The sequence below is a fragment of the Hippoglossus stenolepis genome, chromosome 3 (genome assembly GCF_022539355.2).
Source record: "Hippoglossus stenolepis isolate QCI-W04-F060 chromosome 3, HSTE1.2, whole genome shotgun sequence".
NCBI classification, from domain to species: domain Eukaryota; kingdom Metazoa; phylum Chordata; class Actinopteri; order Pleuronectiformes; family Pleuronectidae; genus Hippoglossus; species Hippoglossus stenolepis.
Window position 1 is genome coordinate 18,498,198 of NC_061485.1, and position 27,630 is coordinate 18,525,827.

Below are 27,630 nucleotides of genomic sequence, written 5' to 3' on the forward strand. Positions count from 1 at the left end.
AACAGTATAGCTCAGCCCAGTTGGTTTGTAGCCTGGAGGAAGCACAATCACTGCTGACTGGAGTTTCCTGTCCAATAGCTGCAGCTCAGAGTCTGAGGCAGTGGGAGTGAGGAGAGTAGAGTGAGAGCACTGAGAGAGCGAGAGCGCACAGGACCAACACTGCTCACTTTAAGAGTTCCTACAAGTTTGTGGAGGTGCTGCTGTTGGAGAAGACACGAAGCACAACGCTGCAGCGCAGACACAGAGTTCTCTTCTGCGAGCTGACACACCACCTTCCCAACATCTGGTCTGCTGCTGGAGGACGGGGCGAGCCGCAGAGAGAAACTTTTTGGAGGCGGAGAGAAAAGACTATCACCGCTGGAGAAAAATGCACTGAATTGGGGGGGGGATCTGGGACACCTACATGAGCCGAGGAGTGCTTTGGTGCCCGCGTGAAGTGACACGAGTGGAGGGGGAAGGTGTCCGAGGGCGAGAAAGTCCGAGTGGAGAGGTCAGAGAATGAATTAGTCCCAGATCGGCTGCTCACTGTCCCAGCCAGAGAGAAGGTAAAGACGTTGTTGTCCCCAGTGTGTGTGTGTGTGTGTGTGTGTGTGTGTGTGTGTGTGTGTGTGTGTGTGTGTGTGTGTGTGTGTGTGTGTGTGAGAGAGTTATTGTGCAGTATGAAACCCAGCCGAGCAGAAGTCAGCTCGGGCTGCAGCTCAGTCTGTGCGTGCAGGGACTCGTTGGGGGGGAGCAGGGCGCAGACCTGCAGTCAAGGTAAACACAGTCCGCCCGTTATTGGATCACAGCGACTCTCAGTGAGTTTGAGCATCTCACTGCTGGGTTCTTTTCTGAGGAAGGCCGTACTGTTTCTAAAAGATTGGCACGAGTACAAGTATTTTGAAGCTCAGAGTTGTTGGCAGAGTTTTTTCAGTGCGCGGTGAGATGTCCTCTCTTTCTCAGAAACTTCTTCTAACTTTTCACCGTTTCAAAAGTGTGTAAAACTAGACTCACTGCAGCTGTTAGAGCCCGAGGAGGTTTGGAGCAACTTGAACCCGGACACTCTTTATTTATTATTATTTCATTTGTATAAAACCTCGGCTGTCGGTTGTTTGGGTGGCAGGGAGTGCGGAGCGAGCCACGGGAGCGCGCAAACAGCTGGCCAGCTGAGCTGCTTTTGCGAGTCAGTAGGCGCGCGCCAACCGCACGTTGGCACGTGACCCTATATACTTAACTTATCTTATTTTTAATGAGTCAAAGAACGTTTCCTGGTGCTCGGCTCTGATTGGCTGATCGAGACCTATTTAAAGTATCACCACAGGTAATAAAACGTAGAGAGTTAATAGACTTAAAGTTATCCCGTTTATTTGTCGCTTAGCAACCGTTTAGTAAGTAGTCATGTGCCAAATATAAAAGTAAATATTGGTATAACTATTACACATTCTTTATTGTATTTGATAAAATCATAATCGTCCTCTTACTACTTGAATTATGTTCTGTATTTATATAATATAAATATACATGTATATTTAAGTTGTGAAATTACATATATCTTTCATTTAACACATATAAAGTCTGCCTGCCTGTTGCAGGAGCTTCAAAGAGTAAATTTCACTCTTTAACAAAGATATTCAAATTCACGCACCGTATGTGTATTTTCTTGTAAGCCAGTCTGAGATCTTAAACTTCTTAAAACAGATTTCACTTAGCTCCAGAACTATTGTGTTTTATCAGTTGATTCTTTTGGTTGTTGTTTTAATGAATTATTGTTTGACTTTTTCCTCCTTATAACTGACACTGTGTCTTTGTAGTTCATGTTTTACTGTTGATTGAATCATTCATCTCTATTCGCTCCATTAAAGCATCTTGAATCTTTTAGAAGTTACATAAATAAATAAATAAATAAATAAATACAGCCATTGCTGTTATTATTTTCAAAACACCAGTTAAAAGAGTTCAAACACTATTATTAAAAGGAGGTTATGATTTGATGTTTCCGTTGTGTTAACACGATTTCATTACAAGCAGCATGCTCGCCCTCTTCTTCCTCTAGTGATTTTTGAAATAGCTGAAAGGGATTCATGCTGGATCAAGTCATGATTGACTGCTCCTCTGCTCACGAAGCACAGCCTGTTGGCAAGTTGCTCGATTTTAGAAATCTTTCACGTGACCCATGCTGTCATTTTTCTAAACATATTTTGGGCTATCTCCCCTCTCTCTCTGGTCCAGGCTCACTCCTTGGCCCCTCCACCTCCTCCCATAAGAGCCAGGCCAACGTCCATGGATGAGGAGCGGAGCGCACCCCCCATCTCCCCAGAGCCGCCTGATGATGGGGACCCCGCTCGACCAGCTCCGCAACCAGATTCACACACAGCCTCCAACACAGAGAGGGCGAACAGCTGCCCAGAGCCAAAACCCTTTCATAGTGAAGGTAAGAAACAGGTTTACATGAAACAGCAGAAAAACATATGTCTCACTCTGGTGTGTAGCTGCTTGTGTTTGTGTGTTTAAGAGAAAGAACAAGAGAATCTACAAACAGTTGTGTGATGGGTCTGAACATGACCTCAATAGGTTTATAATCACAAACACCAAGTTCTAGTAAACCCCCTTTTCTGCTCTGTGTGTGTGTGTGTATGTGTGTGTGTATGTGTGTGTACTATAAATGAGGTTGGCTCAGAAAGAGACAGAAAGTAGTTATTAACAGATTAAGCCATTTGTTGTGAAAAGTCGGAGCTAGTGGATTAATGCAGTGAAAGAAAAAGTCTATGTTCTTTCTTGCATATGAAGCTCATCATAGTAAGACATCGGCCAGTAGGTGTGTGAATGTGTAGCTGTATGCAGAAGCCTTTTACTGTCTGTCTGAGCTATGAGATCTGCTCACGCAAAATTTAAAACAGCCCAAAACAGCAAATGCCGATTAGAAATCATAAATATTCAGCTCAGAGGCTGTGATCTTGACTACTACTACATCCTAGAAATCCATCTTGTTTCCAGTAGATGTTATGTTATGATTCATAATGTCGGAGACCCTCTAGCTGACAGACACAGCAGTTATTTATTAAGGTGATCGGAAATCGGCCTGCGTGGGGGACGCGCCTCCCTGGAGGATCAGAGGGAAGATGACCAATTCAGCTCTGTGGAACGCTTTAAGGCTGCAATGGGACTCTTGGGGATTTGGGAATGAACCTATGACCCTTTCCTTTGTGTGATTAGTCATGGTGAGGGTTGACTGACATCGGGGGCGGGAACAGGAGTATGCGGACCAACTTTGGGCAGCACTGTCTGTGCCTAAATGACTCATCCAGGATCAGCCCAAATGCTTCAAGCTCCCTAAAGCTTCAGTGAGAAATACAGCTGTAGTATCAGAGTGCAGGTCCTATGGGGTAATTAGGCTAGGTGTGGTTACCCTGTTAAGGAAGTGTGCAGAGATTTAAGTGTCTTGTTGCCACGGGAACCTGCCACAAAACCCTTCGATGGTTGATGCAGTTCTTTTATTTTGTTTTTTAGAGGCAAGTCTCGACCCAATCTATTATGATAGCTTTATCAAAAACACAGAGTCCACACACGTACATCTATCTTCCCTGCTGAGTTGTGGTTTATCATGGTTTGTAAGTTCAGCATCAGATTTATTGATAACACCTCAGTGAAGAGTTTTACAGTTAATAAACAGAAGTTTTGAGTCTGAGCTTTCCTCTCGCCCAAAGTATAACTGTGGCTTCTCTCACTAAAGTTAGACTGCTTGTCTGGTGGTCGACTGGTCTCATGTTGTTTGTGTGTGTGTGTGTGTGTGTGTGTGTGTGTGTGTGTGTGTGTGTGTGTGTGTGTGTGTGTGTGTGTGTGTGTGTGTGTGTGTGTGTGTGTGTGTGTGTGAAGGCTGAGGGTAAGTAGGTGAGTCAGAGTGGAGAGGAGGGCAACAAGGCCCTGCTTTCAGCGCTCTGTTTCACCCCCCATCTATCCCTCTGCCCACAGAGTGCAGGACGTTCAGACAACACAACAGGCACATAGATCTACCTGAGTTTGTGCATGGATGTTTTTTATCAGAACAGCTTTTTTTCTCTTTCTAGTTTAACTCAAAGCTGCTCAGCTCATACCAAATATGCATTTGTGTCTTACTGTTTAAGACCAACTCTGATCATTTCACCAAGTTAGCCAATTTGTTGGTAGGGTTGGGTATCATTTTCCAATTCCAGTGCTACATCAATACTAAATTAAACGTATTAACTGTTAACAGTTTAAAGTATACTTAACCTAATTATACAGAACCAAAAAACTAAAAAAGTGCAAAACTCTTAACAAATCAACATAGCAAAATCGCACTGTACAGAAATCCTAACCTATCGACAATAATTTAACACGAAATAACAGTTTCAATGCTTAATATAGCAAAACACTTCGGCTCCAAACTCATCTTTAATTGTCTCCCCTCCACCGGAGCCAAGCAGTCAAACACGGAGCATCACCCTGCTCTCAAATGCTTCGCAGGTGCATCACTAAGTTTGTCATGTTCTTCCCTTTACACCAAACCTTTGCTTCATGTCCCACTTGTAGGAATCATTTTGCATGAAATACAGCCACACTACTTGCTAACTGTAGCCTAATGTTGCGTGCTGCCAGAGAGCGTGTTGCCACCAGAGTTAATTGTAATGTTGACTCAGCACATGTAATGATGTTTATGTGGCCTGCAAGCAGGGCAACTCTCTAAATGCACCCCTCAGGCACCAAAATGAGGCACCGGTCAAGTCGGTACCCAACCCTAATCGTAGGTTGCTTCATTTGACCCAAATCAGCCAATAGGGAATGATATATCTGTGCCATGAATCACATTTTCAGGTCGCATAGTGCTGTAGTATTGGCTGCCAGGAGCAGGGAAATGAAAGTTTTTCACATTCATCAACAAAATTAGAGATTTGTTATTTTGATGCGTCATGCTCGTTCCTACACAGCTCATGGTGTGCTCTGCCAGGCTGTTCATAGAGTGTGTGTCACAGAGGCCTCTGACAGCACCTCCACTCCCCTCAGTCATTACAAGGCCATTGAATGGTAGTGTGTCTGTCTGTGTGTGTGTGTGTGTGTGTGTGTGTGTGTGTGTGTGTGTGTGTGTGTGTGTGTGTGTGTGTGTGTGTGTGTGTGTGTGTGTGTGTGTGTGTGTGTGTGTGTGTGTGTGTGTGTGTGTGTGTCCTGACAGATGTGTGCCTGTCTTGCTGTTGCTCTCAGTCAGACATTAAGATGCATTGAGGCTGTCTGGTTATACACGAGCCGTTTACACCACATGCTAGCTCGACTCTCCATCATCTGTCTCCCACTCTATTCTTTTCTCTTCCTCTCTCTTGTTTCCGTTCATCTCTCTTTCTGTCAATCTTTGTATGTTGACCTAAAATTTGGTTCTTTATCAAAATAACAATTTGATATGGTCTCATTGTTTTTCGTAATAGGCATTTTAAGTTTTTCAATTATGTGTTGCAGATGTAGGAGTTAAAAGTTGTAGTTTGTGACTGTTGCTTTCCAGCCAGAGAGATAACCACATATAGCAATGTAGACAACAGCAGCTAATTAATGTTTAATTTTGCAAGCAAAATGTCTGTTTTTTTTTTCGTGTTTGACAAAATAAAGGGCAGTCCGTGTCGTTTTCCTACTCCCAAAAATAAAGTGGTGTGTTGGAATTTTTCTGTAGATACAATGATTTAGTTTAGTTTAGCGTGATCCTCATCAAAAATCTTCAATCTTCAAAACAAAACACTGAGATTTAAGATGCATACTTTTTGTGTCATATCTTACCTGCGGCACGCTCTCCTTTGGAGTCTTTCCAGTAGGTGAGAAGGTATCTGACGCAGGCAACCTCCTGTTCTGTTCTTAATGTGTGAAAGAGCTGTTTTCTTCATATGAGATATTTAGCTTATAGCACAAAGACTAGAAACAAATGGTTCTGCTCTCTCTCTCTCTCTCTCTCTCTCTCTCTCTCTCTCTCTCTCTCTCTCTCTTATCTTGAGCGTAGATGCAGATATTTGCCTACTTGTCACTTTTTCGTGCCAGAGGTTTGTTAAGGCTTGTGTCTATTTTGGTTTCTCACAGGAATTGAAATAAACTTGGAGCAGTTTGAGGCATTCTGTGATACATTTTTTTTTCCTTTACCACCTCGCAAACATTTAAAGAACTGTTGCTACAGCTGTCGCTGCTCTTTTTCCCCCTCTCACCAAATCTCCATTCCCAACATCACCAACTGTTGACAGATATATAGAAAAGAATATAGAAGTGGTATATATTGGCTAGTCATACCCTGTAAATTATAATATATATATTTAAAATAAATCCCCCCCTCGCACCCTGCATGGGTTGGTATGTCTTCCTCAAGCTCGGGTCCTCTACCAGAGGCCTGGGAGACTGCACTCTTCTGGACAGAGGCTTCAGATGTTGTACCTGGGATCTCCTGGATCCACTCTCCCAGTTTAGGGTCAAAGCCCCTAATGCTCCCACTACCACAGGGATCACATTGCATTTCACTTTCTACATTTGTGCCGGCTGTTCTTTCAGGCCCTGTTGCTTCTCGATCTTCTCATGCTCCTTATTCCTGATGTTACTTTCTGCTGGGATTGCCATGTCTATCACTACTTCCATCTTCCGTTCTTTGTCCACCACCACTATGTCCGGTTGGTTAGCCAGCAGGTGCTTGTTCATCTGGAATCTGAAGTCCCACAGGACCTTAGCTCTGTTGTTCTCAACCACTTTCGGTGGTATGTCCCATCAGGACTTGGGTACCTCTAATCCATACTCGGCACAGATGTTCCTGTACACAATCCCAGCCGCTTATAATATCAGCCGGCTGCAGTGTGTTTTCAAACACTGTATACATTTGTCAGTGTAGCTCGAGATCGCGGGCTGGATGGGTTTATTCATGTCAGTGTAAATTCTGCCACACTCCTCCTGAATGTGAATCTGACTGACTGTTGTTTATCCTCCACTGTTGATGGCTGTTTCTCCTTATTACCACATGTTGTACAGTGCACAGTGTGTTCGTGTCCATGTTTAAGGAGCCTGGTCGTCTCAGGCTACATGTGCTAGATGCAGCAGTGTAGCACTCAGTTAGCAAAGCAGACGTATTTTCCCATGGAACAGAGGAATTTCAGAGACAAAGTAACACAATTAAATTCCCCTTAAGCCTGTTCAACAGCAGACAGTTTTTGTCTTTAATGAGCTTACACTGCATCATTCTCTCAGCAGCTATAATCTCTAATTTTGGACATATTCCAGTACTGCACTCTCAAAGCCCCTCTGTACTGTATGTGTGTGTGTGTGTGTGTGTGTGTGTGTGTGTGTGTGTGTGTGTGTGTGTGTGTGTGTGTGTGTGTGTGTGTGTGTGTGTGTGTGTGTGTGTGTGTGTGTGTGTGTGGCTTTAACATTTGGCTGGATTGCAGCTAAACAACTGCTTCTTCTTTCCTTTTCTTCGTGCGTTTGGGTACATTTGTTGCGAGACACAGATAAAAACCACACCACCGCTGTAGCTGTGTTCTCTTTACTTTGTATTATCCTTGGTCCCGATTGGACCCGCTGTGCTGCTTATGTGTGGTTTCAATCAGTTCCAGTCATTACTGCTGGCCAGAGGAGCTACTATACAGCGTAGTCTCCAGTAAGCGCTCTGCTGAACATTATTCTGCTCCTCACCTCATCTCATTGTGTCTTCTTTCCAAATCTCTCTCAGCGCTTATCTTTATGTTTTTAGAGATAAGGCAGCAGGGTGTGAATATGTGCAGCCATTGTGTGTCTGAATAGTGTGCTTTCAAGTAGAGCTGCAACTGCAATGATGGTTTGTATTAATCATCAGTGTTATAACAACTAATCAATTACGCTTTTAGCCTGTAAAATATTGAAAACTGTCCATGTACTGTACGGCTTTGCCAAAGGGATGTACACACTGAACACACTTCCTATAAACACTAGAAGTCTGTGCTTTTAAAGGAGCATTAGCAGAGGTGTAGAAACATGCCTGAGGAAGTGCAGCAGGTAAAGTCAGACACCATACCCAGAGGAACAGCAGGCTGCACTCCCCTTTAGGTGATTCAGGATGTGTCACATGATTTGTCTGCTCATATAACGTGGATGATTGTGTGCATGTGTGTGTGTTGTGTGTTTGTTTGGGCTAACCATTCCCCCATGCGATTCATATGTTTTTGCTTTAATGGTTGTTTGTTTACTAGGAGAATAAAATTCCTCTGGATCGCCCCCTTTAGGCCCACTGACACGTGTACATGCACTAAATTACACACACACAAGAACGCGCTCATACATGAACACACACTCAGACACAGACAAGCATGCACAACCCAATACACACACTCACCCACACATGTAAACAAGCAGCCAGATCTCCTCAGCGGCTCTTGATTGCTCTGGTCTGATTTGAATTAGAGGCTCATCTCTCTCAGATCTCAGAAATGGCTCTGAGGTCGAGCGGTTTGGCGGTTTGATGCTGATGCCAACGCACAGTTGGTTGAAGGCCTGCTTGGATGCACCAGGGGTTTTGTGGGGATGTGTTTAGCTCCAACAATCGTGGTTTTGAACGTTTACAGAGGGGGAGCTTTTACTGACTCGCAGGACCTACTTTTAACCCATGGTGCTCCACTGGTAGCAGACGTTTAAATGAGAATTCATAACAGACTACTGTGCTGCAGCGGGCAGGGGTTCAGCTGACCAGATTATTGAGCACCTTTCCAGTATGAACATGCATATGATATTCAGAGACTTAGTGCAAGTATTTGTTTCATATCTGCATGTGTGCCATTTGTCCAACAAGAGCAGTGATAATGTCTTTACCTTTTCCGAGAAAGTTTTATTTCTCAGATTTTGACGTAATGGATTCTTCTTGAAATGGTTGCTGTGAAGTCATGGGGACTTTACACAGTCCTTTCCTTTCCCGAAGTTTGCCTACGCTGGGCTTTAGTGTGGCTTTGATAATGACATAATTGCCCCCAAATGCAACTTCCAGTGTACGAGAACAAAACAGCAACAGGGATGAGTATAACCAGCAAATGCCACCTAAAGGGCTTTTTTTTGTATAAACTGATCTCAGTATATTCAAAAAGCTGCCAAATGTCTGAAGTCATTGGAGTCAACTGTTGCCCACCAGCACTTGGTGAAGTATTACATCTCTATGATCAGTCTTTTTGATAGAATTGATAACAGCTGCATAGAACAATGGAAGCAAATGAGTGATCATCATGTGTAATCTGATTATTAATCACACGATTTTAGGAATAACAAACAAATTATTTGAATGGATAATTACAAATACATGACAACATTTTAGCTGCCTGAATGGATATTTGCATTAGCGTATGGATGAAGTTATTTATAGTATACATCCTATTAAGTCTTTTTACTTGGATGTGCTTTGAAAGCCTGTCAAAGAGTGTTGTCCAAAACAGTTACAGGAAACTCAAATAAGAATGGATGGGTGAATACATAATAATAGACAGGCATGTACACTGACATACGTAGTCTATAATACACACACACACATATCTCCAAAGTAGACATTTGGCAGGATTGAGGGCAACAATTCTTACGAGTGGCTTTCATATCTGAAGCAGGCTGATTGAGACTAATGGATACAACATGGGCTGTAGAAATGGCTTCCACATGCAGGAGTGTGTGTCTGTGTCTGTGTGTGCGTGTGTAGAGAGTGAGACAGACAGAGAGAGAGAGAGAGAGAGAGAGAGAGAGAGAGAGAGAGAGAGAGAGAGAGAGAGAGAGAGCTGGTGCTAGATATAGAAAGTGAACACTGGAGTATATGTGTTTATGGCGTGTGTGTTTATGTGCAGGTATGTGCGTGTGGGTTTTGTATACCACAGTCTAATAAAACAGAGAAGCAGGAAGCACTTCCCATCCCTTCAAGTCCTGTTTACATCTACTGAAGCTTAACACACTCAGAAATCCTACTACACACAGAAATGTCTGCAAACACACACACACGCACAAACTCTGGTAAGGCCACTAAAATCAAACACAAATAGCCCACTCAATAAACAAATACAAATCCTAGCAACACTGATTATTTATGTTAACATGGACACCAATATTCCAATATGTAATGTTTTTATCTGATTATTATGGTCTGACCTCAGTTGCATTGTGAAGAGATGTATACGTCATACTCCCACTATAACATCCTGTTGGAGTTTTCAAAGCATTTTGTGGCATCGACATTTATGTGAGTTAAAAACTGCTTAACATCATATCGGGCTCTGTAACATGTATTACTGTAACAGGAATATCAATGGCTTGTTCCATTAGCAACTTATGTTAAAATAATCTAAATAATGTCTTATTCAGTGTGAGGTTTATAGTAGGAATATTGCTGTCCATGTAAAGCTAGTCAATGATCCTTCTCATCAAGGTTAGACCACCTTAGATAATCAAGTTGCTCAGACAAGTAGTTATAATATATAAAGTATTTTCTGCAACGGTTAATTTTTTCTTAGACAATAGATCATTTTGATTTAGCATTGACCGATAATTAGCTTTCATTAGTGGTGCCAATGAGTTTGTGTTTGTGCCTGAACCTCCACAAGAACCATGTTTGCTTCTCCTCATGTGTCTATGAATAAAGCAAGATGTTTAAATTTCAGACCAACGCAGCAGCACAGTAGTTGTACTTGGACAAACACAATATCAGGAGCAAATATCTAGATTCTACTAACTGTACTTGGCTCATCTCTTGAAATCCTTCTTGTTGTTAATTTCTTCTTAGCTTTCAGTTTGCTCAATGCACTCTGCTCACTTATTCATTCGATTCCCACAGCTCAGATACCTTTGCAGTGACATTATATATGTTTAGCTGTAAAAGCGGGAGGATTCATCTTGTGCCAAATATCTGAAGGGATTTATTTGTAAGAGCCAACGTGAACCGGAGACGACGAGTGTGAGAGGCAGGGGACAGGAAAGAGAGGACAGATAGAGAAGTGAGCGCAAGTAGATAGAGTAAATAAACATAGCCGGGAAGTGTTGAGTCCATGCGCAGGACGTGGTTTGTGTGTGTGTGTGTGTGTGTGTGTGTGTGTGTGTGTGTGTGTGTGTGTGTGTGTGTGTGTGTGTGTGTGTGTGTGTGTGTGTGTGTGTGTGTGTGTGTGTGTTTATCAAACCCAGCTGGCTCCTATTTGCCCAGGAATGAGTCTGCACCTCTCAGAGGCCCAGGCCTGCCCAGCTTTGAAGGCCTCTGTGTATTGTGTGTGTATATGTGTGTATGTATGCATGTGTGTGAAAAACAGCTTCATTAGAGGGACACATAAAACACCCAGACACGTATTTACTGTATGCATATTATGTGTAGGTTCTCATTTTAAACGCACATTCACATACATGCGCGTCGTTTGCAGGTTTCACAAGCATACACATGGACCCCTAAACAGTCCCAAGGGGTTGGGTTTAACTGCTTCCAGATGCGAGTTCAGGACAGAGCACACACCAACGCATACAGACAAAATCTTCTGCTTTGTTGAAGTCAGCAGAACTACTCTATTTAAATGAATTAAGTGGTGGTGGATGGGAAATGACATGGGAATAGCAGAGTTTACTGTGAGTGGGAAACCAGCTTGCTGCCGATGCCTGATAATAAGAAAGAAAACTGGGAGCCCGAGTGCCTTTCAAAATAAAGTTTGCATTAATATAAATCGTTGTGCTTTCACACACAACTGTTCTTATGCTAATTAACCATGACGTGCTTGTGTTTGTTTTACAGATGTGGCCCACATTTATACTGAGCCCCTCATATTGAGGTTAAATGGCACCCCAGAACGGTTGCTAGGCAATGATGGAGACAATTGTAACAGCAGCCTCTCACACTCGGAGCTTACGACGCCCAGAAAGAGTATCACATGTGAGTAAATAGCCCTCCCTCTCTCTCTCACACACACACACACACACACACACACACACACACACACACACACACACACACACACACACACACACACACACACACACACACACACACACACACACACACACAGGTCAACACACATGCAGAAAGCGGGTGAGAGTTTTATTTCCATTACCGATCACTGGTCTGATGAGTCACATTGTCCTGACCTTCAACAAATACATTTGCACACCCTGAAGAAATGGGTCAGGTGATTGTACACAAGGACAGAAATATCTACAGTTTCAGCAAAGTAGGTTAAATCTCTGATTTCTGAGCACAAGCGAGTCTGCGCCGACATCACCATACCTGGAATGAAACATCTCTCCTCCTCTTCTCCACCTCTATTCTGCTTCTCTGTCCGTCTGTCTGCCACCAGCTTTACTGTCTGTACTTGAGAGTTGAATGTTTGACGATCCCCATGACTCTGCTAGGTGGGTATACTTGGCTCTGTGGAGTTTGCTTCCATTGATCAATCTCCTTTGGATAGTTAAGGTTCACTGGACATCTCAGCATGTGCAGAATAAAAATGCAACCCCGCCCACTCGCCAAAAAATAAATAAATAAAAAAGTATATCAATCAACTAAACAATGACTAGAGAGCTCAAGTCCCGATGTCCGCTTTAGGCCAGCTGGTGGCTTGTTTCTTTCACCGGTCTAATATGTGGTTTCTTAATAATATTCAAAAGAACTGAAGATCTGTTCATTTTGTAAAACTAGAAAAATAAAACTAAATTGTTAATTGAATTAAAAACACAACCAACGATAACCTTTATAGTTTTTATCATTAAAAAAACTGCAGCTCCCATCAGTAGAGCCATGCACATATTATGTATCATCATAACTGTTTCTACTGAACGTCCCCCTCTTCCTGTCCCAGCCACTCAACTGGCCTCACATAAGCTTGTCATGTTTAACCCTCAACAGTCTTTGGCTTTTAGGACATTTTCTCCACATGCCTTCCATGGTTCACAGCAAAATAGACAGTTAAAATTATCTTTCACCGCAGTTTCAATGTCTATCTGTTGAATATGTCAAAACAAAAAATGTTAGCAACACTTTCTCTACTTGTTTAAAAGTAAAAGTTGTTATTATTATTGGGGATGCACAGCTTCATACTGTAGTATCCTGGCATTTAGTTGCGTATATAGCCATACTTTTATCTAAGAAAATGCAGTGATCATACCAGAACCAGCAGCTGACACACTCCCTGTGTGGACAACAGATGCTTGCGACTGGCAGCCGCAGCGCAGGCATCACGCTGCTCACTCAGATCTTGTGGTCCGGACGTCATTCAACGACATCTGCTGCGGAATATGAATAAAATGTTTACACATTACATCATTAGTGAATGTGATTTCCGTCTGAGTAGCGTCACATCGATTTTTATTGGCAATGGTGGTGATGCAATGGTGGTTGGCTCAAGATGTCATCAAACTTTGTTGTTTTCCTGATTGAGAGACACCTAGTGGCTGAAATGTCACATGTTACGTTAAAGTTGGATTCGATTTTCTTAACTCTGTAACAGAACCCATGCAGAATGTCTGCTTCCACCCGTTTACCGTTTGATGTCAGAACCTATTCCATCTGGGAAACTACTTTCTGACCACCCACCCTAACAATGGATCTCACTGCTGCTGGTTGGCCATTGTCTCATATTGTGTGTGTTTTTTTAACACCAAGCTTTTCAAGACTGAAACACTTCCTACTGGGTGTACCACCACTCCTCAGTTTACTGGTGAGGAGCATCACAAGCTTAAATTTCTCAATCAAGAGTTATGTCACCAACCGCCACCACCCTTTTCCCTTCCCTTATATCACCAGCCTAGTGGTTATGTGTCAGACAGAGAGAGAGACTGTTTCACTCTCCTGGATGTGCAATCGCTCCAGCCTGCTGTGTCAAAGCCAGAGGTTACACAAGTACTGTGTCATTACTCCACCACGTATATTTGTGTTGCTTTTACCCAGGTTTGAAATAAGTAGAATCTCTACCTAATATTTAAATTTAGCTCTACTGTGTCATTGTTTTCACTTAGGAGAACGAGCCCCACAATAATAACACCCACAAAACTCCTGCTGCGTTGTCTCGATGCTTTGCCACAAACCTAAAAGCACCGTAAAAACTTTAAATGCTCCAAATTGGTCTAAATCTGTCCTTCCTGTGAGTGGAAGAGAGACGGAGGGATGGTGTATGAGTGAATGAGTGATACGTCAGGGAAGGAACTGAACTTGAGGGGTGAGAAGAAGGTTGAGCGAGCTGACATTTGAGCATGTGTTTGAAAAACAACAAGGGTTTTTCCTGGAATCCAGGGCCAGCCATGGGTGACATGCACAAACACACAGACCTGCTCCATCATAATAGCTAGTTTGTGGTAACTGAAAGAAAACAGCAGTTCATTCAGGAAACGGATAAGTAGGTGAAAGCAGCGGGTTTTGAGCTGAGTAGGTGTGTGAATTGTCTGTTATGTCTCTGCCTCTATCTGTGCAGTCTGCTGTTTGTGTCTTATGTGTATATATATATAAATATATTTCAGGCTGGAGGACTGACGATGAGGTTTGAGTTTTTCTCACTGCCTGTTTCTCTCTTACTTATTTTACATCCCAATAAAAATCCTTGAGACCCAGCGGCTCCATATGCTGTGCAGCGAGGGTTATGCAACGACAGTAGGCTTGGACAAAATGTACCGTCATGCACACCAGTCTGCACCGGCTTCCCATTTGCCTTCATGTGCCTCCTCCCTTCATCCATAGCTTCCTCCCTCCACAACTTACACAATCGCACATGTGTTCACGGGATTTGAACCACAAACCAAACACCTTCTAAACTTGATCCCTTTCTCAGGTGAGCACAGCGTACGCCAGTGTGTCGGCATAGTTATACATTTGACGTCTGATGCCTCTACTTTGTTTTTGACAGCGCGAGTTGGTCTGTGCGTCTCTTTAGCACCTCGTAAGAGCCTGGATGCAGTTTGAATACAGTCTACCAGCGATAAATCATCACCTGTTTCTCTGGCTTCATACTGAGCATGAAGATTTGTTACTAAGTAGCTGTGACTCAAGTCTGCGGTGAGGTCACGACTCGGTGACACCTGCAAATCTGTCTGTGCGAGTGTTTGTGAGTGAAAGCGTGAGGAAACAGAAGCGAATACCGGAACATGCTCAGTCCGTATGCTCTGACATCAGTGCCACAGTATGCGTCTGGCCCTCGGGCCTATGACAAGCTGTCTGATAACAATGTGCAGAGGGAGCTGTTAACATATGTGACTGACTGTTAGGACCCACACACACATACTCTCTGTCAGTGATGTCATGCCCACACTGCCTCCTCTGACGTCACCGTCACAGCGGGATACACACGTTCCCAGATGTTTAACTGCTTACACTCATTCTGGACTCATGAGGAAACAATGCCAACCGTTATCCATCACTGACAGGATCACAGTAGCATTCATGACATTTCTATTCTCTTAATTTTCTTTAGTTTGAGATATCTTTTCACTAAATGAGATCAACATTCACAAAATAGTCCACGTCCCCGCTCGGCATGTGGGAACGAGGGCATGAAAGTGTCAGGGAACCGCTGCGAGGAGCTGTTTGTTATTATCTTGTCATCAAAGGGGAGGAGTGTGCAATGTGTTGTTGGTGGGAAATCTAACAGGACCGTGACATTGCCTTTAATTAGAGAACAGTCACTGTGCCGAAAGTGTTATCCCCCTCTGTTGCTCTGCCTCGCTCCTCCCCTTCATTCTCACTCAGTCTTTGGTCTTTCTCTTGCTCTTCTGGGAGAGAGATACACACCCTCTACATTTGCTATAACGTTAACACAGAGCAGAGTGTTTGAAAGGCCATCTGTGTCATGTCAGGGGTCATGAGGTGGTTGGTTGATATCTCAGGTTAAGGATCAGTGTTGCTTTATTTCATCTACTCAGCACAATGAGGTGAAATTGAGGTCAAATATTGCAAAGAAAAGTGAATTAAGTGTTTTTCCAAAAGCTGGACTGAAGTGAATAAACAGTATTTCTGAATGCCAGAAAACCACATAAAGAAACTTAGAAGTTTCTTTCTAAAACGTTTGGGTATAAGGAAAGTTGTTGTTCTTTTGCATCAGCTCATGTTGTATTTCATGTTTTCATGCAAACTCAAAAAGAAATAAATGTCCCCTGCAATTTAAAAAACTAAATACAACAAATTAATACCTGTGCACATCTGTGTTTTCCCCTGATTTAGAAAAGCCTCTGCTGCAAACATGTGCAGGCACGAATACATCACTCAACTCTCAAACAGTCTAAAATCTTAGAGCGCTGATGGGATCAGCTTTACTATTGCATGTAAGCACTCTACAGGTGGTTGAGAAGATCTTAATAATTGCTATTAATCTGATGTAAGATTGTGTTAGCAATTGATATTTAAGTGTTTGAATAGACCCTTTATTATGGGATATAACAAACCTTCAAACTTTGACTGTCAGGCAGAAACATGTATAGGTCACTTGCAAAAAAAAGAAAATACTGGTAAGAGAACATGAATAATTTAATGGTAATGTGATTTGTAGGTGATTTGTGGTTGGTTTGTCTATCGCTGAGCATTTGACTAAATTAAGAAATGAAACAATACCATATTTGGATAATTATTAGATTTTTCACCTGAAATATAAGAGTACTGCACAGACATTACAGAGTAATTCTATAATCCAGAGGTAAACCTGTTGTAGATGATGTATAGATGTATACTTTAAACTAGTATCTCACAAACACATCAGCTCCATAGACTGTATGTAACTAACAATACTCAATACATTTGCTATTTTGATTGATTGATTAAAAATGTCCTCAAATACTTAACTGAGACTTCAGTTCTTCAGTCACTCCACTTTGGTTGAAGTGCAGTGTTCTACACCCTTAGGGCCAAACACAAGTTCCGACAACTGAATCTCCGAGTCCTTGAACCACAATATTAATGACAATGAAATCAGACCTGTCTCTTGCCGCCTTTAAATATGTCTGTCGCCTGAAGGAAGTAATTGTGATGGGATGTGAAGCCTGTTCTGTGAGTCACACCCACTAGTAGTTCATCAAAATGATCCCTTTCATCCACAAAAACAAAAAGACGATTTTGAATTCACAGACACAATGCGTAAGGATTTTTGGTGTAAGGTACAAAAGTAAAGAACATGTCGGAGTGGAGGCAACAGAAGTTCATTCTCCCACCTTTTCATCTGTGAGCAACATACCAGGGGCATGAACACATAGAACTAATACCTCCACCAATGCCCAACAGTCTCCTTATAAACCACATTTAAATCCACTAGAGCACACTCAAAAATATCAGTCCCCCAAACGTGTCAGATTTTTTCATCCAGATCCATGAATTATTCTCAGAGGAATTGACGAAAATGTTGAAAACCACCCATCTTGCAGTTTTAAAGCAAATGAAAAAAAAGTCCTGGATCCGCCCCCTATCTGGATCCACACCAAACCACACCACATCCTTTCACCCATGTTCCATGGTAATCCGTCCTGTAGATTTTGTGTAATTCTGCTTGGTGCAGGTAATAACATTTATGTTTTCATAAAAAAGAATTAAGTGGACTTTTATAACTGAAAGTTGTGATAGGTGTCTCTGGAGGGGCAGTTTATTGAATGATGGGAGACAATAAACTGCTTTTTATGTGCGCTGAAACTCAAAATAATTGTTATTTCATTGAAAGTAGAACAAACATTTAATTTTGGCCCAGCCCTGCGTCACACTTTTGTTTTGGCTAACACCCCTGTTTGAAGCAGCAGTCCTTTTCAGTGAGTGAGTGGGTGCAGCTAAACAAACCTCATTAACACTCTGGTGTTGGAGGTCTGCACAGCAGCCAAAAGTCTCATAGAAAACGGTTTCAGATACAGTTTGCTCCAGCAATATATTACTTTACCATTTCACAGTTTTAGTGGCTCACACTTAGGTGTGGGCCGCAGTTAAAAAACAAGCTGAACTATGCAGAGCAGAAGGAAGGGAGTCAGTGGTTGAGATGCTTCTGCAGATCTGGGTTGAATTATAGATGCTTCAGAAGTGTTTTCAGAAAAGATTTTGAGATGTAGCACAAATGTTGTGAAACTGAACTATGCTGTGATCAAGCTCCCGTCATTCTTTTCTTTCATCTTTATATACAAACAAGTAAATGTTGTCGTAATTGTTGTATATTAACACCATAAGCAAAATGTACAGTTTGCGTTCACAGTTTTATTCAATATTCATAGTTTGCAGAAAATAGATACTTTGCTTCTGTTCTGTTGCGCTGATAATGCACTAAAGCGTTTATGCACATTTCTGCATCTGGAGGCAGATGTGGGTGTGGGTGCATATATCATCCCTCCATCTCTACATCTTTTCTCTCTGTGTTGTTTCAGATGTAATAAAACACAAACACATTTTGTCTGATGGCAGCGCTATTTGGCTGAAATTTCACGCCCTTCTCTCTCGTGTCTGTAGTTCAGCACTTTCAACACTTTGACCTACAAAGACAAACAAACTGCGCCAGAGGAGACGGTGGGATAAAGCAGCTGGATTAGAGACAGACACTGTTCAGTCGTTCTGGTGACTCATTCCAGCAGGAGGATAAGTAGAGAGAGAGAGATGAACAGCAGTTCTCTGGTCTGGGAGGGAGGTGTGTAAGTACAGGGTAGCAGAGAGATGCCAGGAGAGGAGGAAGAGGTGGAGGGTGTGTGAGTGGAGGGGTTGGGGTGTGCTGCTATATTCAACTGATGCACATACACACATTGTACGGGAGGTCGCAGGACCCCCAGTGGCCTATACAATGTTAGCGCCACACGTGCACGCTCTGCGGTTTCCCAGTCTCATCATGATAATCCCACAGTCATTTGGCTCTTTATTTGCTGTTATTTTTAACTGGCTCCCACTGCTGAATCATTGTGTTTATGAGTCACACCCATGCATCCTCCTGGTCCAAAACTGCACAAGCAGCAACCCATTTCTTCAACTTTGTTCTTCTGGCTCTTTCTCACTCCATTTTTCTCCCTGACTTTTCTTCATCTCAGACAAAGGGACCTTGTATTTTTTCTGCGTGTGCACGAGTGTGTGTCTGCACGTGTTCTTGCTTGCATATATTTGTGCGTGTGAGTGGGCCTAACCTCAAGCTCTGTTTGGAGACAGTCCTGACTGCCCGTCTCTCTCGCTCTCTCTTTCTGTTTGTCTGCCTGCCAAATCTGCCTATGTACTATATGTACCACACACACCACACACACACACACACACACACACACACACACACACACACACACACACACACACACACACACACACACACACACTCTCACACATTACACAGACACAAAGTATGCATTTCTCAATCCCCTGTAGGACAATACAAAAGTAGAAGGAATAGTGAACTGTGCACAGCATCCCTCCCCTCTAATCCCCTTCTTCTCTACTGACCTACATCCTGGCCCACTCAGGGTGCTAAAATACACTGTCGTGCAAAGGCTAAAAGGGAGAGACAAGAAAGAGACAGAAAGGGAGGACACAGTAAGGGAGGATATGGAAAGGGAGGAAAAGAGGAAGAGAAAGAGACAAAACACTGGATAGCAGCAGGTATTGACTTTTGACATAGTTAAAAGAGTAGAAAGTATGGCTCCTTCTCACTACGTCCTGCACATGCATGCACACCTACACACTCATGCACAAATACACACACACACACACACACTAACACTGGCCGTGCAGCCTGCCAAACATCTGGAGCAAAGTTAGAAAACGCTGAATGAAAGAAGTTTTAATAACACTGGATTGGTTGTGAGACCTCAGCCGTCGGCCAATCAAAACAAACTGGGTTGGGTTATCTGTCTCCGAACGGTTATCGAACGAGCGGCTTTTATTGCCAGTCGTCTTTCATAGCTGGAGCTGCAGGACCACACTCTGCGTGTGTGTGTTTTAATGTGCAGGTATGCGTGTGTGTGTGTGTGTGTGTGTGTGTGTGTGTGTGTGTGTGTGTGTGTGTGTGTGTGTGTGTGTGTGTGTGTGTGTGTGTGTGTGTGTGTGTGTGTGTGTGTGTGTGTGTGTGTGTGTGTGTGTGTGTGTGTGAGTTTCTGCTTTGATTCTCTGTGGTTTTCTGTTGTGCTCTGTTCAGTCCCACCACACATCTCCGCACCATATGCTTAAAGGTCAAGAAAATATTAAGGGCCTCAATAGGATGGCATTAAATACTACCATGATATATAAAACCCCGGCTTCCATTTTATTCTTCTTCTCGGAGCATGTGTTTGCTTTGGCAGTGAAGGTGTGTTTTTCAGTCTCCTCCTCTCTTGCAGAATAGTTAGCACTTGATATCACTTGGAGGTAAAATACACAAAGTGGTATAGAGAGCCAAGACTAAAAACTGTGCAAGTTTTTGTGTTTGTAGACTCTGTATGTTGTATATAGTATCAGAAGTGCATTGTTACAAAAAATCAGGTTCTAATGATGAGTTTTCCAAGAGACAAAACTCTTCGTGCCTCACACGCTTCATTTATCCCGTCTTTTTCCCCCCTACTGTCTCTTTCTAGTTGTGTAAGAGTCTAGACAAGTCGGATCAGGGGTCAGCTCTGTAAATACATAGCTCTTCCCATGAGCTATTGCCTGTAGGGTGGGCTTTGTAATTGGACTCAATTTCCCAGGGCCTCCCTCTCCATGAAGCTGCTTCAGCACAAGTATGCACACACACGGAGGGAGGCCTCCCGTGTGTCTTAGGGCTACACACTGCTCAGATGCATAATGCACACAGGTTGGTGAGCCTGTTCGCACATACAATACGAATATTTAAATCCAGTTGATATTAATGTTTTAAAACATCATATCTCTTTCTCTGTCTGTGAGATATCCTGACTGTGAATTACCCTTAGTACGGATCAAGTTCCATAAACAGTGGATCGTTTCCTCAGTGCAATTCGGTAGTGTCTGTTGTTAGATCCTCCCAGCCTGGTCAGTTTCTTTGTCTTTTCGAACGCCACACCCCAGGTTGTTTGTTAGAAATCAGTTTCAAGCTCGACCTGAGAGCCTCTTAAACCTTCGAAATCTTCTCAAGAGCTACAAAGGAAAATATACAATTACTGTCACTGCCCACAAACAGCGTGTTTACAAATACACTCTACTCCCCAAGTGGGCCCTCTTTACAAGGAACATAACTTATACCGTGTTCAACTGAGAAAGCACTACGACTAGCAATGATGAAAAAGTCTATTTCATGATTTAAGAACTCTCTGTTTGTCTGTATGTGGCTCACATATCTCAAGATTAATCTAATCACCTTAACACTTTGATTGTGTAATGTTAAGAGCCCAAGACACAAGAGAAGTTCAACATTAATACACTTTGAATAAACAGGCGACCAGCGGCGGCTGGGACTCGTCACCCTACGTGGTGTTGATGACAACAGGGTGTTTGTGACAATAGTTCATGAAAACAAAAACAGATTTTCCAGCTTGAGGTTCTGTGTAATGAGTCAATCTTCACTGAACGTTGAACAAACAGGTGAACAGCTCTTTGTGCTGCAGTGGAGTTGCAGCTCAGGGTTCTGTGGACCGAGTCCTGCAGCAGGTCTTTACTTGCCATGGTTCAATTACTGCAGGTCACATTTATAGTTTCAGAAAGAAAACTGCAACCAGCATTTCCACAGGCCAAGTACACAGCCCATGCATTCCAAACAGACATTTTAACAAGGAGCACTGCACTAGTCAGTTAAATAAACAGAAAACAACCCCAACCCTATTCATGTTAGTCATTTATCAAGTAAAAACAGATATTGACTGGTCCTAGTTGCTCAGATTACTTAGTTCTTTTCTGTGTTTGTGTCGTAAGGTTTTTAAATTGTTTGGGATAAACAAACGGGATAAACAAACAGGAAGAAAATAGTAACAAGATACTACAATAAATATTATGTTAGTGGTGGAGGCTATTTAGTTTCATTCAAGTTCAATAAGAGGAACTCCCAACATCAACACCACTGATCTGAACTCAAGTGAAATATATTCTGTAAATTGTCTTCAGCCTGTAATAAATGAACCTCATTTTGTCCCTCCCCAGCTCAACCAGCAGCCAGATCCACGCCCATCCAGCACACCCAGCCATGTCGGACGCAGCCCAGCAGCCATCTACGAAACGGGACCAAGCAGCACTCACACCCCCACTCCCCTCACACGCACTGTCCGCATCACACGCACACGCACGGCCTCCAGTCCAACGGGGTCAGGAGCCCTCATGTGCATCCTAAGCTGGGCTCGCTCCCAAAAGGCGGCTCATCCACCTCCTCCTCCTCTTCAGCGGGACCCAAACACACCAAGAAATTGCGGTCCAACCCGTCCATCACCTCCCAGAGCAGCAAGAGGAGCAAGAGCAGCTCCAAGAGCACCAGCTCCCAGATTCCCACAGAGGGACAGGATGGTGAGATACACACACTGACAGAGGGGCAGGAGGAGTGGGAAGGATGAATAGCATTTAGTTTCTCTACTTGTTGAATCAGAGAAGAAGATCTACTCTCCTCTGGCACATTTTCTCTGACCCCAAAATAGAGCTGGGTGATATGGACAAACATTTTATATAAAGGAAAATGTTTATGTCACTCAATATATAAAATGGTCACAATAAATGTCACATTATTATTTCTTTGAAGTTAAAAGACTGAATGACAATGTTAATAAATGGAAATGAATCAGGCTTGAAAACAATTTCACTTATTAACATTCCTTCAGTCAGTCGTGATGAGCAGCCCTGTGCTGTCTACCAGCTTTGTGTCAACTTTTGTGTCTTTACAAGAAAGCAGGATAGAAACAGCACGCTTGAATTCAATGTCAATGTCAACTGAAGGAAACTATTAAATGGTGACAAAATAATATTTTTAGTTATTGCAAAAGCACTACAAAAAAAGAAGAGGGAAAAGGTTTTGTGGTTAAGCAGTGAGTTAAAATTAAAAGCAAATACGTCAGTGTGCTAATGGCTGTCCTCTTTGGCCTGACACTGAAGAAAAATGTTTTCTCGTTTAAATTTAGAATTGGAATCAAATAGAATGGCACTCAGTAGAGTTCATACCTCCACCCAGGCCCCTGATGAAACCACATTTAAACTCACTAGATCCAGATTCCTATTGGATCTGCACCAAATTGCTCATAAGTCTCAGACCCTTAAACATGTCGGATTTCTTTCACCAAGATCCATAAATCATACTAATCAGTTGAAAACAAAATGATTTTCAACACACAATGTTACAGAAAGTGAAAATATATTCCCGAATCCACCCCCTGATCTGGATCCAGACCAAAACCTAATGGGATCTCCCTTGGGGTTTGTCCCACTCCTCCACAAAGTGTCATGGAAATGGGTCGAGTAGTTTTTGCGTAATCCTGCTAATTTACAAACAAACGCAGATGAAAACTTCCCTGGCACATTGGGTATCTTGTCCCATGATTTCTGACTAAACACACTGACTGTTATATTCTGTGATTCTTAAAATTTTGCTCAGTTATGTGTTTCTGTGTGCCCCCCCCCTCCCCCCTCCAGACTGCTGTGTTCACTGCATCCTGGCCTGCCTCTTCTGTGAGTTCCTAACTCTGTGCAACATCGTGCTGGACTGTGCCACCTGCGGCTCCTGTGCCGGCGACGACTCGTGTTTCTGCTGCTGTTGCGCGTCAGAGGAGTGTGGCGACTGCGACCTGCCCTGTGACATGGACTGTGGCATCATTGACGCCTGCTGTGAGTCTGCAGACTGCCTGGAGATCTGTATGGAGTGCTGCAGCCTTTGCTTCTCCTCCTGAGGACCCCGCCGCCACCGCAGGGGGCAAAGTAGATGCTTGCTTTCCACTCCCACAAGCCCAGGAACAGTTTCGACCTGGCCCCAAAGCTGAGAAGCTTTACACCCACCCACACCATTGTTGCCTGGGATCTGTGGCTCACACTATTGGCTGGTCTAGTTGGCTCCACAATACATCCAATACTTTTTACAGGGTTTGCCAAGTAAAATGCTGACAGCAGTCACTTGTGAACTCTTCCTTCCTTTATTGATCAAACGATGGGATGGTAGCTTCCCCCCGTTTTGTCTTTTGTGGTTCGTCCATTTCGGCACAGCTGGGTGTATGTGCAGAGTGAGTTCCAGCTGTGGTCCATGTGAGGTTGCCAGGCTGTGCAGCCTCTGGACCCTCACTGAACAAGCTATTATTACAGTGGAGCCCCTTGTGCCATCTGAATGACTAGAGTTCTCTAAGCATGAAAAATGACCTTCAAATGCAAATGAGAAAATGGCTCCATTTAACTGGATTTTAATGTTTCTATAGATAAGAGCAGCAGCGTAATGGGAAAATGGCCGCTCAGATCTCAGTAGTAATGCAGTGTGTCCTCCTGTCCTTGGCAAGGTTAAAGTCCCTCACTTTGATTGCTTACAGTGGATTTTGCAACACACGGACCAAGCGGCAGATGTGGGATTCGCCGCTGTTTTCATCAGTGTTGCAATGTACAAAATTGAGAAAACATTAACGGTGGCTTGTGGCAATATTACAGACAGATATTTTCGTTAATATGCATCTCACTTAAAGTACTTTTTTTTTTATAGAGAAGAATCATGAGAGTGTCATGCATCCGCCTGGAGATGGGTCCCGTGATTGTTGGTTGCTAGCATCCGCAGTGGACGTATTCTCTGCTCTAACATGTGAAGGGAGAGAGTTCTTAATCAAAAGTCTCTCCTCGTTTAATGTCTCACATCTTGTTTACTTTCACCTTTTTATTCTGAGAGGTTTTAACTTCAGTGAATTCCTCCTATTCTGATGGGTCAGAACTGGTAAAGGAATGGAATTGGAAGGCATCATCTCATTTTTTAAAAATACATTTGATTTTCCTTTGTCATTCTTGCTATGTGAACAAATGGCCTTGGCTTAGCTGAAGGCCTGAATTTTCAAGTCGATTCCTCCGGCTTTACCAAATCTTTATTAATCCTTGTTTTGTAGATTTTAGTTAAGATATTTGCATTTCTCCTCTAATGTGAAAATCACATTTCTGTGTTATCGGGTTTTGCCCGGCTCTCTGGAAAGCAGACGTTGCTCAACATCTAATTTAATTCCTTGAGTAAAAATCTCACAGCATTATGCTAAGTTAGATCCATATGCTCGTCGTATGAATGGTACACTTTTGATAACAGGCCCGCACTCTCATATGCTCAGACACATTCCTTCTCCAACCCAATACCTCTTGAGATGTCACCTAGATCTGTTGTGCATTTTAAAATGACTTGATACAAATCTCTCTCCTCTCTGATCAAATACTGATTGTGCAATCTTTTTTTTTTTGCTTGGAAATACCAAAGAGTTTTCCTCTTACTGGACCTTAGATTCTAGACTTATAATTACTTGTACATAGAAGGGTTTATTCTGTGCTAGTATGGCTGCGGTTGATTAAACCCTATTTTAAGGGCTGAAATCTAACACTGTTGATGATAATACACTATGGCTGTAATTAACCTGATAACGCAGAAGCAGAATATGCAAGTTTTGGGAATTCAGCGAACGCATTGAGAAGATAATATGACTCCTTGTGTCTGTTTGTATCAGATTGGATGTGTTTCACATTTTGGGACATGTTTAAACTCAACTGAGGTTAAATCCTGGAAAGCCCTGGAAAACAATGCAATACATTACCGAAGAGAGAGAAGATTTATGAAGGGAGAACTGGATATTATACTGTTGTTTATAGAAAATATGACAATGTCACTTTGTTTGAGATACAAGATTTTCTGATAACGATGCTTGATCTAGGGTCATGTCTTCTGTCACCAGACCAACCTTGTCACAAGAAGAATAGGACTGCATAGTGAGTATCTGGGAAAGGTTAATCCATTTGAGTTGGAAACCAAACAACAGTAGTTTGTTTTAAACATTTTGATTACATTAGAAATAATAAAACCAGTTACATACTATTGGAATGCAGTTTGCACATGTCCTTACCATAGACTGGAAATAAAGATCGACGATGTATCTCCACTTCCTACCACTTTAAAAAAGTGAAGCCAGCATATCCCGGATAAGGGAGTGGGTATCTTGTGCTGGCGTGCTGGCTCTTCGGATAAATGCGCCTGAATAATGGCAAATCAGTCTCCGCTGTCAATCATGACGTTTCTCTCCATGTTTAATAATACCATATGAAAACAATATAAACATTTAGCAGGTTATCAGAAACATGAACATACGTTTAAGAATTATGCCTAAATTGACAGAAACCGTCTTTGGAAAAAAATTAGTTTGGCCCATGTCCTTTTCTGTTAACATGGAGGGGGCAGGGTTTATGACCGATGCTGCAGCCAGCCACTAGGGGGCAATCAAGATGTTTTGGCTTCATTTTTTGGAATGCTGTCATGTTGTCCATCCTTATACACAGTCTAAGGTTCATTCTGTTGCTACAGAGACCGCAAGCTAATGACTGCTCTCCTCTGTTGACAATGGAACAGCGAATAAAATAGTTCACTTTGCTATCGTGCAAGTTACTTGGTTAAACAAGCAGGAAGATATAAATACATATTATGATAATGATTCCCACCGGCTCATTTTTACTTCCAAAACAATAGCTTCACTGTTTTTAACCCAACTCGATTGACATGTTGTTTCCTATCATTTATGACTGTGCATAACCACAACCTCGCTCTGCAGCTCAAGTTTCAGTTTGCTGCAGCTTCTCACTGGACTCAAACTCAGTCCAAAGGCGCAATTTTGAGACCTTCAGAAATCCACTTTTCATAAATAGGAAGCTCAAAGACAGGATTATCTGAGGTCTGAAATCTTGGTTTCTATAATACTGAGTTGATCTTATTATGCTTAAATTACTGCTGTAGCTAGAAAAATTAAGTAAAAAAAACCTACCTGTAATGGAAAGAGTGGCTTTGCAACTCTCTTTTTATCAGTAGATCATTTAAACGTGTCCAGTGAGGTTTTTATTTTCCCAAAGTAGCTAGTACCTTTTTTTTAAGGGGTAAAAAATCTTTCAGACTGTGAGGTGCAGTGAGAATTTGCAGCAGACTGTTAACTCTGTCAATTCTAAAGATCACTTGTGCTATGCAACATTATGTGAAACAGCATTTTCAGACTGATTTGAAAAACAGTGAACCTCTCATTTGAATTTTATTTAATGGTGTTGGAATATTTTTTTAACAACTAAGCCATTAAATATTTCTTTATATTTGTACTGAGAAGAGAAAACCATGGCAGTCAGGAGGTATAAAAACACAGATTGGTTGGTCTGGAGATGGACGACGCCTTCACCAGACGAACACTGGTCTTGCACTTAGATCATTCTATGTTTGATGTACAGATTTGAATTTTATGTTGTGTTTGTACCACACAGGTCATCATCTCATTTCAAGATACGTCCCCTGTATTCAGTCAAGCTATATCCATAAAACTGGAAGAAAACACAGGTTTACTTTCAGTGATTTCCATTCTCAGTATTATCAGTATTTTTCTTAGAATTACCTTGACCACCGAAGCTTCTAACCATTGACTTTATAGGTTGTTGTTTTTTATCTTACTAACAGATGAACCTTGGATATGGATTTTAAAGGGCTGGCCACCTCTACCAGTAATCTGAAAGTTATAGCCCAGCTGAATTGTTACTAGACTGTAGTCCACTATAATGTCATTTTGTTTACACTACCCCGATGTAATGTTAATTTGAATTACAGCCCTGGAAGTCACATTAAAATCTCTTTGTTTAATACTGAATAAACAATGTGAACTCCA

At 42.3% G+C, this 27,630-nt stretch overlaps 1 protein-coding gene across 2 annotated transcripts; it reads left to right on the plus strand.

The window, feature by feature from the left end:
* Positions 1 to 106: 106 nt before the first annotated feature.
* mdfi (MyoD family inhibitor) lies at positions 107 to 27,630 on the plus strand. Of its 2 annotated transcripts, none has more exons than XM_035153277.2 (5): positions 107 to 545; positions 2,209 to 2,410; positions 11,708 to 11,845; positions 21,947 to 22,303; positions 23,417 to 27,630. In XM_035153277.2, exons 2-5 carry the CDS (start codon positions 2,260 to 2,262, stop codon positions 23,668 to 23,670), a joined length of 900 nt encoding a protein of 299 aa, XP_035009168.1. In that variant the 5' UTR covers positions 107 to 545; positions 2,209 to 2,259; the 3' UTR covers positions 23,671 to 27,630. The 2 variants fall into 2 exon arrangements, with proteins under 2 accessions (XP_035009168.1, XP_035009169.1); XM_035153278.2 differs by lacking the exon at positions 107 to 545 and adding an exon at positions 651 to 756.